At 34.7% G+C, this 12,406-nt stretch overlaps 1 protein-coding gene across 2 annotated transcripts; it reads left to right on the top strand.

The window, feature by feature from the left end:
- Positions 1 to 5,832: 5,832 nt before the first annotated feature.
- LOC113060728 (ketohexokinase-like) lies at positions 5,833 to 10,458 on the top strand. Of its 2 annotated transcripts, XM_026229879.1 has the most exons (8): positions 5,833 to 6,043; positions 6,210 to 6,326; positions 6,966 to 7,100; positions 8,680 to 8,752; positions 8,903 to 9,049; positions 9,687 to 9,775; positions 9,914 to 10,071; positions 10,167 to 10,458. In XM_026229879.1, exons 1-8 carry the CDS (start codon positions 5,952 to 5,954, stop codon positions 10,253 to 10,255), a joined length of 900 nt encoding a protein of 299 aa, XP_026085664.1. In that variant the 5' UTR covers positions 5,833 to 5,951; the 3' UTR covers positions 10,256 to 10,458. The 2 variants fall into 2 exon arrangements, with proteins under 2 accessions (XP_026085664.1, XP_026085665.1); XM_026229880.1 differs by lacking the exon at positions 6,966 to 7,100.
- The last annotated feature ends 1,948 nt before the right edge of the window (positions 10,459 to 12,406 follow it).

The raw sequence follows: 12,406 nt of genomic DNA, 5'->3' as shown, positions 1-12,406 counted from the left end.
GAATAGAAGTCCTTAGATGTTCCCCTGGTTGAGACCAGTGTAAATGTAAGCTTTATCTACAGTGTGTTTTTTGTATTTCCAATATTTTTAAAAGATGCTAAAAAAAAAAAAAATACTTGTTTGTTACTTGCCCCAAATCTCCCAGATTTTCTAATGGCATCATGATTAGATAAAAGTGCTTTAGCTATAAAGACTTACAGATTCAGATAAGGGGCACGAATCAATAGCACTTATTTGATTATTTAATGGCTTTTGGACATAAAGGTTGTTGCTTACTGTTCTTTCGGTCTGTATTTGTATCTAGTGTGTTTTTCTCTGGAAGAAGATGTGTTAGGCAAGATTCTTGTGTTTGACGTTAGCAAAGGAGGACCTGAAAGAATATACAGTAGGCTCATAGTACAAAATAATCTGGCAAAGTGCTTCACCACATTAAAACAAATCAAGACAAAATCTGGATACAGCAGGATAGATGAAGGTCAAGAATCTTCTGAGATAAAATACTGTCCATCGAAGAGACAAAGAGCAGTTCGACTGCTTAAACATGCACTGTACAACAAATCACACACACGGTGCTAGACAGCAGAGGAGAAAAGAACTGCTGGAGGGCACCGATATTGACTCAGAAAATACAGATGAGACAGTAATGCTAGTTAGTGTATCAATCAACAAACAGGAAACCCTGCAAAATATACAGTATTGATTTACACTTACAAGACTATTACGCTTAAAAAAAATCCATGTGTTTAGCACCCAAGTCTCATTTGCCGCTATCATCCAGGATGAAGTTATTTGCTTATTTGTCTTGCATATATTGATGTCTTGATGACATTTAAGTTCAGATTAAGTTGTGAATTTAGTTTTTATTATGAGATGTGATTTACATACCATTGCAGCTCCTTTTTGTTCACAGCAGTGCGAGTGCTGATTAATCCTGAATTCTTTGACACAAGTGCACATTTACAGGACCCACACTGTGACCAATTAAAGCTCATTTATTTGAGCCAGATTCCCTTCAGTCTTTCTTGTCAGTTAGCACTGCCAGAACCCACCCCCACAACACGTCAGAAAGAGCCCTTATCCTATGTTGCTCATGGTAAAAAAAAAGTGCAAGATCTGTCATTAACTTCATCATTTGCCTACCATCGATGATTTAATTTAGCCATTTTACATTTCATGCTGAACTGTGATTAAGCAGCAGAAACAATATCCCATATTTGTGTAGGCTTAATCATACTGCTGCAGTAGATAATTATAGAGGAGAAAATTCATGTGAAACAATAAAAAGAGGCACATTTACAGAGAGCCACCTTTATATAAATTATAGGCATCTTAATAATTCACATGTGCTTGACATACAGCATGTTAAAGCAGCACAGAGACTTAATGACTAACTCTCAATTAACCAGAGAGGTTAGACAGGATCAACTAACTTTAATATCCAAATTAAGCATTAATTTTGATACTCTCTTACAATTTGGTATTTATATAACTTAAATGGACTAACCAAAAATATATGAGAGGCTGTGCTTTATTAAGGGCAAAGAATGGTCAATACTAGAAAATACTGCACAATACTGTATACTGTGAATGCCTGTTTCCACACTTTTAAAAATAGTTCCATATATTTCAACCACAAAAAAAAAAAAAAGAAAACAAACAAACAAACAAAAAACAAACACATTTAGTCCTATGGAAATGATCTACACTCTTAAAATTAAAGGTTGTTGAACCTGTTTTGGTTCTCCAAAGAACTTAGAGAACAGTTCTTAGAAGAATAATTTTTCCCTATTTAAGAACATTTTAGCAAACTAAAGAATCTTTTCCACTATAAAGAACCTTCAGTGGTTCCATGGATGTTAAAGATACTTCATGGAACCACAGATGCCAATAAAGAACTTTTACTTATAAGCACCTCGGATTAAAAATTAAAAAGGCAAATGTTAAATATAGTAAAAGAAATTCAAAATGTGAAATATAAAGTCAAACTGTAAGAAATTATGTCTTAATCGCGAGATATAACTTTGCAAATATGTGAAATAAAATCACAGTTGCGACTTATGAAATCACACTGTATGATAAGGTTATGAAAATGGCCTAGTCACTAGAATGCTGTTTTTTGAGCAATCAGCAATCAAGACTGCAATTATAAATACATTTAAATTTGTTCCTAAAAAACAAAACGTGATACAATAATATTTGGACTTGATCATTAACATTTGGTCATCTGCTTTTCTAAATATTCCTCCCTCCTCATTTGTGGTACACCTCCCCCCCTCTCCCCCCTCTTCCTTTTTCCTTTGGAGCTAAAGATTAGGAGCTGAGGTCAGTGTGTCTGTGAGTGCCACATCATCAAGGCAATTAATTACCTCCTGCACTGGAGCAGATTATCATTTCCTCATCCTTTTATGGTCTTGCGCTTATTGAACAGTCTAGAATTAACAGACTGAATGTATCTAATATTGAATTCAACCTTTCCATTGATTGCCCTGTTTCTCTCTCTAGCGCAGAGGAATTGACATATTCAATGTCTTATCCTTTCTGCAAGGGCCATTTGAACTATTATCAAATCCGGTTGCACAGTATGGAATGACAGATAGAATTCTTGCTGAGTCCACTGTGTCTCCTTTCATGTGAATGTGCTGGCTCAGAGCTCGGGAACAACAATGTGCAGGTGTTGTGAATTTCCATTGAACTTTGTAAAATTTACATTCAATGGAGATGAACAACAACTACATTTTCCAACTTGCTATGTAGTTGCATGGGGCGTTTTATGTGTTTTAACACATTCCATATTCAACACAGAGTGTCCTGTTTAATTTCTAGGAACTTATTAAAGAAACTTATTAAAGAAAAGATTTAGATTTGCTGAAAATGTACTCACCTTACCCAGAATGGGACACCAGTCCCTCAGTTAACATCTTGAGAAGTTAAAAGCTGCATGTTTGTAAGAAGCAAATCCATCAAGACATTTTTTAACTCCAAACCCTTGCTTCTAAAATATGACTCCATTAATCAATAATATTCAATTAGAAAATGATAGTGTAAAGTACATGCATATATCAATATATCATGTATATATCAACATGCATACATGAGTACAGTACATGCATGATATATCAATCAGAATGACACAATCACCTACAATGATTAATCTGTTAACTTGAAATATGTGACTGTCATCTCCTTTTCCTGTGTTCAGTGGGGGTTGGTGATTAGAGCCAAAGTCACAGGAGAGGCATTAAGGGAAAAGGCTTATAGACCAGGTGGTGCTCTCAGTCAGGGGTTTGTATAGCAGTATCCCAAATGGCAGCACACTAAGGTGACCACTGTGCATCTCATTGACTGACTATGAAAGGTTCTTTTTATCCACTATCAGGAAAAGGGATTTATATTGTGGTCCTTCTTTACCCATCTATCATTTTTTTTCCTCAAATGACAAAATGAACAATTCTGGGAATGACTAATTTGTCAGAAATGAAAGACAGACAGCAGCTCTGAATGCAAAGCAGCTATTGCACAAAGAAATTTAATGTATTCCTCCCCAGTCGTTCAATCCCATTCAGCTCTGGGATGCTCTTGTTAAAGTGTATGAAGTCCTTGAGAGTAGTCTTTTTGTCAAAATGATCTATCTATGTATCTATCTATCTATCTATCTATCTATCTATCTATCTATCTATCTATCTATCTATCTATCTGTTGAGTTCCTACATGATCGAAAGAAAATAATTTTTCCCATTCACCTTTCCTTCTGTTGACAAGGGTGTTTTTAACACCCTTGTGTTCTGGTTTTCTGGTTCTAGTTTTCTTTCTTTGAGCTTTCTGTTGAATTTGGACATGAGCAAGCCAAAGATTCTCGCACTGCCATAATTTATAGCAATGTCCAAGCAATTTGGTTCTGTGAAAAAAACTAAAACAATTATACAAGTAGATGTAGACATTCACAAATGTTTCAAATACTTCAAATAAAAGCTATTCCTGAATCCGGAAAAATGTATAATGGTTTCGAAAAAATTATTGAGTGGCACAATTGTTTTCAAAAATTCAGCATATTAGTGTGATTTCTGAAGGGTCATGTTACACTTAAGGCCGGAGTAATGATACTGGAAATTCAGCTTTGCATCACAGGAATAAATTACATTTTAAAAAACATATTAGAATAAAAAACAGTTATTTTACACTTATTACTGAATTTTTAATCAAATAAATTCATCCTTGGTGAGCATAATAGGCTTCTTTAAAAAAATTCTTAAATCTTAATATTTTTATTTAAATCTTACTGACAATCAAAATAGTATTAGCATCCAGTAGGGGCATCCAGTTAAACTGGTCAGCTGTATTGACATCAGCCTTATATAGTCAAAGAAACAGCCTAACAGTCCTCCAAATACATTAAAAGTGTAAATCTTCATTTTTCTTAGTAGCATTACCTTAGTGAAATAAGGAATTTAGCTACTTGGTAGTTTCTATACCTACACACTGTCATGAGTGGCATCTTAAAGAATTGATCTCTGACATCAACAGGCACTTGTTGGGTAAACACCAGGCTGAGAAATTCTAGATGTACAGTCTTCACACAGTAATTGATGTTGGTATAGATCTTTTCTTTTCTTTTCTTTTCTTTTCTTTTCTTTTCTTTTCTTTTTTTTTTAAAGAGCTCCTTCAGGGCAGATTTGTTTAAGTAGCCTATGACACTGTTATAAATATTTCAATGATTTACATTACAAACAATCAACATTTCATCATACTTTTGGCTATATAAATATTAGCATTAGCAACTGCACAAAATAAATTTTGGTGTTTTTTTTTTGTTGTTTGTTTGTTTTTTCCTAATATGGGCTTCATAATATCACTATAATATACTATACGAGCTATAAAAGTTATTGTAATATTATATATTTGTAAAAGAGATCTTTGAATCATCTATTATTACAATTTTGATACTTGTTGGGTCAAAAATATAACAGAACATTAATCTTAACTATAATTTGAGGACAGATCTCAAACCTGATCTACTGCGTTTGGATCAGCTCCTTTCTCCAAAATGCTATTGCAGAAGTGTTCACAGTCCTTTGCATTCTCACAGGAGAGAAGAACACGAACAGTGATCTCCCAGAGTTAACAATGTTGACATTTGCATTGCAGCAGAGCGCCATCTGCAGGCAGAGGGCATGTTCTTCAGCTGTAAATAAAATGAAATATTATAAAAAAGAATAATGAAAACATAGCCATATTTATAAATAAATTGTAGAATAAAACCCATTACAAATAGAGTATATAAAAAGATGTTACATTTTCTCTCTTCATCTTTGAGATTCGCATTTGCATGCTTTGTGATCAAAAGATACACAATATTGTAGTAGCCTAACTGTGTTATTTATCTGTGGTTTGTTCTTTTCCCGTACATATTACAGTAGTTATAGATCTGGAGGACTTTAGGGTTGCCTTCGCCACCCTCCTCACTACACTTTTAGAAGTTTTCAGCGTGTTTACCTAGTCTTCAGAACTAACGAATCACATAAAAAAATAAAAAATAAAAATAAAAAACTGGCAGTGGGCCAACTGAAAGCCCATCAGATTGTGTGTACATTCAAATATTTAGGAATTTTTTTAATCCAATTTTTTTTTATTTGAGAACTTCCAACTGAAAGCCTATCAGATTGTGTGTACATTCAAATATTTAGGAATTATTTTAATCCAATTTTTTTTTTTTTTTTTTTTTTGAGAACTTGACGTAACGGAATGCACACTTTCGGCTGCACTCGATAAAAATCGGGAATTGTCGTGCTGACACTTTCGTTCACACTCGGAAAAAGCCGTCAGACGTCGCGCCTTTGTTTACTCTCTCCCATTCGCTGAAAGATAAACACTCTCCTGCTCCTGTGCTGAACAGTGTAACGTAATGACCTTTCGTCGGAAGTCCATAGTTCAGTGTTTCTTTCTTCAGAGAGAATATGGGAGACAAAAAGATACTCAGCATTGGGTTGGTGTGTCTGGATATCATAAATGTTGTGGATAAATACCCAGAAGAAGATACGGACACAAGGTGAGAAATTCTGATTAACTTGTATAATTACTGTTCATTTCTTGATGCACTTTTTGCGTTATCGTTCCAAACGCATAACCTCTGATCATACAGAGCATCTTGCTATAGCACTGTAGTTAATGTTGCATCACAGGTGTTACAAAATAACGTGCAGCTTGTTTGGTAGGTGTTTGTCTCAGAGATGGCAGAGGGGAGGAAATGCATCAAACACCTGCACAGTTTTGTCTCTGCTTGGGGCCCCGTGTGCATTTATGGGCTCTTTGGCTCCTGGACCAGTAGCTGAGTAAGTGTTTTCTACCTACTACAACAACATTTTCAGGGTCATATGTGCATTTTTTACATATAAATAATTATGACGTAGCTTAACTGCTTTCAACATTAATAATAATAAGGAGTGTCCTGAGCATCAAATCAAAAAAGGAACGTGCATTTTCATATTTTCTTACCACTACAACTTATATCAGCAGAAATACACTTCCCTATCCCTCACACAACTTTAGTTTACATATGGTGCATACTTTTCCTTGCTAATTTGTGCTTCTAAGTTCCTCTTGATTGAATTTCAAATGTACAAGATTGATATCTCTCTTCTTCTGGAGCATGCTGAATTCTACTTTCCAGCTTCTGTAGTAATCAACAGTGTGATGACAGGAAGCCGTACAATTCTGCATATGAACAGGTTTGTGTGTAAGTACTATGAAGCTCTTTGCTCACAGGACGGCTGTCGCAGCAGATCACATCAAAACGAAAAATATAACAACTGCTTAAAGTGGTAATGGCTTTTCTCTTTAAAGGTTGCATTAAAGGTGTATGGTTCAAAGTTCAGTGTGGCACAATTTCGGAGCCTGTTATATGTTTCCTGCCCAAATCACTCAGTAGTGCATATGGGTCACTGGAATTCCTCTCTTGTTTGTTGCACTAGTTTTATCGTGGGGGATTTTGCACGGTGTGGGGTGGACATATCTGGTGTGGCTTGGCAGCAGTGGGGTGAGACCCCGTGTGCCTGTTGTGTGGTGTCTCTCACCAAGGGCTCTCGCACTGTCGTGCTCTCAGACACGTAAGAGTAGCACCCAAAGTCACAATAATCATAACACAGCCAAAATTGGATGGATTGGGTACCTGGTAAATTACCAACTCTGATTCTCAAACATAATCTGAGAGTGGCACTTCTGTAATTGACAATAATGTAGTCTTTATGTAGCTGCCATTAACAAATCATGACAGTTTGACTTTGCATGCATTAATTTGAATGCTTGAAATTTGGGAGTGGGGGTGATTTGTTATTTTCAGTTAATTTATTTTCAATTAGATGTCTGTTTTATACATGATTATTTTATTTTATTGTTTTTAACAGCACACAACAGCACACAATGTCAAAGCTTATTAACTAGCCTACTAACTTATTCCACGGCTGTCTGAAATACTTGATTCTGACAGATCAATCTCTGCATTCTATGGCCAAATATTGTATGTGTAAAATTTTATATATATATATATATATATATATATATATATATATATATATATATATATATATATATATATATATATATATATAATAACCACTAAACTATATAAATGAATTATACATTTTACATCATAATGATGCATCTTTATAGAAATTGATATAGTAAGCAGCTGTGTAATAAGTGGCATAATGTACAGTCAGCCATTCAGTCAGCTTGTTTCTAAAAAATAAAAAAGGTAATTGTGAATTTTTATCTCACAGTTCTGACTTTTCATCAGAATTGTGAAATATAAAGTTAACATCTTGCATTTCTGACTATATATATATATAGAGAGAGAGAGAGAGAGAGAGAGAGAGAGAGAGATAGACATATAGATTTGGAATCGTGAGATATAAACTAGCAATTGTGTGAAAAAAGTTGCAATTAACTTGTTTATTTTTTATTCAAAAACAGAACTGTGATGTAAGAATTCACAATTCCCAGAAGAAAAAAAATCACAATTGTGAAATGTAAACTCAGGAAAAGTCTGAAGAAAACTAAACATTTATATTTTGCAGTTCTGGATTTTTTCTCATAACTGTGAGTTTATATCTCAATTTTTTCTTCTCAAAATTGTGAAGATAAAAATCAGAATTTTAAAGATAAAAAGTCGCATTTACATTTTTTATTCTTTTATCCCGTGGCAGAAACGGATAAAGTCCTAATCACCCGTTTAAGGTTTGTTTTTGTGGTTAAGACTGGCTGAATGTACATTATCATTTACTTCCATTTGCTTTGTTTGTAGCAAACTAATATATAAAACAACACTCATTTACATCTCAGCCTTGAATAATATTTCTAGTCTCTAAAACCTGGTTTAAAAACTTCCAAAACCTTTCCCTCTTTGCTGAGAAACAGTCTCTTTGGTTTATAATCACAATTATCTTGTAAACACAGCCCAAAGCTGACTATCTGCCTGTACTGATGACTGTTATCAAACGCTTTACTCTATACAAACTGACAGGCATCCAGTCGAAGGCAATAATCTAGGGTTTTTCCACTATACAGACCTTTCACTGATTCAGTTTGTATTATATGATTACAGGAGATCATGTCAAAATAATGGATAGTTATCTATCAAGTACACAAAGTGCAATTATTATTTACTGATTGTTGAACTTTCATCAGAAACTTGCCAGATGTTTCTGTAGAAGATTTTTCAAAGGTGGACCTGAGCCATTACAAGTGGATCCACTGGGAGGTGAGAGTGTCCACCAAATAGGTTTCACTTGCTTCATAGTAACACTCCAAGTCACACTGAAACACTATTTAATTTCTTCTGATCTGTGTTTAATAGCTTTATTCCATGAGTAGAGACGTAGAGCTGATTGTTTTATGAATGCATTGTCAGGGCCGTAATGCTGATGAACAAGTGAAGATGATTGAGAGGGTGAGAGAGCATAACAGCAAACAGCAAGAGAAGAACAGAATCACCATCTCTGTGGAAATCGAGAAAACCAGGGAACCCCTCTACCAGCTTTTCCCTCTTGGTGATTTGGTATGGTTTCACTACGTTTCAAACTGTACATGAATAAAACACATTATGTCAATATGTATAAACCGCATAGTCGTTATAAATTGATTTTGGACTGGCAGATCACACAAAATCATTACATTTTGATCTGCAAAATTAATTTAAATATATATTTAATTTAAATGTATATACTATAAGTTATACTGTTCAAAAGTTTGGGGTTAGTGTTATTGTTATTATTTAAGAAAGCTTTACATTTATCAAAAGTGGTCTAGTAAAGAAATTTAGAATTTTACTAAGCTTTCAATTTCAAATAAACCCCATTGCAAATATAAATAAATGTAAACTTCGTATTTATCAAAGAATCGCGGTTTCCACAAAAATATTAACCAACCATTTTGAAGCTTAAAAATTCATCTTTGTGCATTCTGCAGTTATTTCTATTGTGCAGCCACATATTTTGGCTTTGATTTTGAAAAATCTTCAAATAAATAGAGCTAAGAATTCTGAACTGTTCAGAGCGGAAGTCAAAGTATTTAATAAATATATTAAACAAAATATTGAATAAATGACCAAGCAAGAAATCTGAGTGTCAGCTGATTAGCTTTAAGGCATGCTTGTACAATACACAGCCTGTTTATTTATCACTGCTTTCAATCAGGTCTTTGTTAGTAAGGATGTGGCCCAGCAATTTGGGTTTACCTCAGCTGCTGCTGCATTGAAGGGGTTCTGTGGTCGCCTTAGAAAAGGGTGAGTCAGTGGATTAAAATGACCACTAGATGTCATTAATGTTCCAAAAAACTATAATTCCGAATAGCTGTTTAAGAGGATGTTCTTTTGAAATATTAGCTGTTCCATGTGTTAGGATGACTTTGGTTGTGTGTCTAGAGCTACCCTTATTTGTGCCTGGGCGGAAAAGGGAGCGGATGCCATGGGTCCCGATGGTGTAATCATCCATTCAGATGCATTCCCGCCTGAGAAGCTTTTAGACACACTTGGAGCAGGAGATACGTTCATTGCTTCTGTGATCTATACCCTTTCAAATGGTAAGGATGAAGGTCTGATTCTGAAACACAAAGAAGTTAGGGGTTGATGTAAGTTGTGCTTATAAATCAAGCTGGTTCTTTTCTCTTTTCTGCAGGGGGCAGCCTACAGGATGCTCTCACATTTGGCTGCCAGATTGCAGGCAAAAAATGCGGTGTCCATGGATATGATGGAATTTTACTCTGAACTTGGCGGGAAGGTGCACAGCAGGAATGTAGTACAGACATGAAGCATGCTGATAAACTTAACTAGTACTGTAAGCAACATTGTCAAGGCATGATGAGGTGCTGAATAATGTTTCTTTGCACAGAAAAGACTAATGCACATGCAAAGGCCTAATAATTCAAAATAATGATGGTATATTCTGCTGGTGTTCTTCTGTAATAGAAGACTTGTTTTACAACTTACACTTACGCATTAAAAATGTGTGTATGTATATATACCAAATAAATTTCGCTTTGTTGAGCATAAGACCCTTTTTATTTTATTTTTTTACAAACACATTATTCTTAACTTTTAACCTAAACCTGTATTGAAGAAAAAAATGGTTAGCATACTATCCAACAGTGCTTTGATAATACTCATGAGTTATGAAGAGGAGTTCAAGGATATTGTTCTCTGATTGATACTGAAGAGCTGGCTCGCATCTCTCGAGCAGTAGGGAGCACAGGCCTGTGTGTTTACACTCTATACAGAGAAAAAGAGGGGAAGACAGCTGAATATAAGTGGACAAGATGAAAGACAAACAGGATATGTTACATTTTCCCACCCAATCCCATTTAGACACAGCCGGCCAGCACTACATGGATTCTTTTACCACACCCATTCTACAATAATGACACCGTTTGTCTGACAATATCTGTTTGACATTTACTTAGGGGAAAAGAAATGGAATTTCTTTAAGCCTATGTATAAACATTTATTCATTTATTGCATATATTGTAAAATGCACTCTTTTTTCAAATTTGTGGAAATTCTTAGTGTATCACATGCCTGGATATCTGTAGCAATCACTAACAGTCAAATGCAGCAGAACCTGATTTTACCAAGTGAGACATGTTCCTGGGACAACATCGTTGTTGACCCTGGAACAACATTGTGATTAAACCAATCAGATTTGAAGAACCAGTTTGTAGATTTTGTGAAGTTTACGCTTAAAATCAGTGTTTGGTGCTTGTACATCAGTGTCATTCATCTATCATTTCCTATGATTTTAGGGATTACTCATGGTTAAGGTTAGGTTTAGGTGTAGGGATATGGTTAAGAATATATTTTTGGAGTAAAATATTGTTCCAGGGTCAACAAAATATGTTGACCTAGGAACACATCGAACTTGGCAAAATCAGGACGTGCGTCAAATGCAAATAATTTTGCTGATAGGTAGAGTAGTTCTTACTTTTCCAACTTTAAACATGCTTAGCATGAAATTGACTCCATAAGCAAAAATTAATCAGTGCACATTATCACAAAGAAAAAAGATGACTTCATAATATTTCATAAAAATGTAATAACTTACTGTACCTCAGAACCAACTTTCCTTTTCAGCCACAAACATGAATGTGAGCTGAGAAGACATGGAAAACCAAAAGCCAAATAATAGCCAGTAGCTATGTTGTATTTATACATCTTTTCTAAAATCTTGACTTAGTTTTTGCAGTAAAATACAGTGGCTTTACAAAAAACGTTTCCATTTGGATGAAGTAAGGCATCAACTCCAAATCCTAGTCACTGTTGTTTCCTCGTCAATACATGGAGAATTCACATTTAGCTCTTTCTCCATTTTGTACTTTGGATGATCCAATCCATTCATGGTGGATAAAATAATTTTCTATCTTACATTTACTTTGAATATTCTGTTTAATTTGGAAATATGATTCATTACAAAAATAGAATCATATTGTGCTGTTTCATGTTGACCTCATGAAAGAAAGGAAAAAAATTGATTGACCTTCTCCACAGACTGGATTTAGGGTTGCTGAAGTATAAAAAGCAATACAGAAATACAGTATGAAGAAAAAAAAAAATTACATATCTGAATGAGGTCAGGAGGTTCACAAGCCAACTCTTTGTCTAGACACCAGTGACTTGTCAAACAGAAGGCATTATTCACCAAAACTACATCCCAGTATGACTATGGATGGACACAAAGATTTATTTATTTTTTATTATTAAATTACAAGCCAATCTCCAAATGACTGCTTTTGCTTGCGATGTGGAAAATGCATTCTGCAGTCCTCTCCTTTATAACAGCATTTCTATGCACATGCCTCTAAAAATAATTTTTCAAAAGAGAAACAGTGGGTCTTTTCTATTTGAAAACAATGTTTTCAATCACAT

This window comes from Carassius auratus, chromosome 42 (assembly GCF_003368295.1).
Source record: "Carassius auratus strain Wakin chromosome 42, ASM336829v1, whole genome shotgun sequence".
NCBI lineage: Eukaryota > Metazoa > Chordata > Actinopteri > Cypriniformes > Cyprinidae > Carassius > Carassius auratus.
The sequence above is the reverse complement of the archived record's forward strand: the minus strand, read 5'-3'. Positions and strand labels throughout refer to the sequence as shown.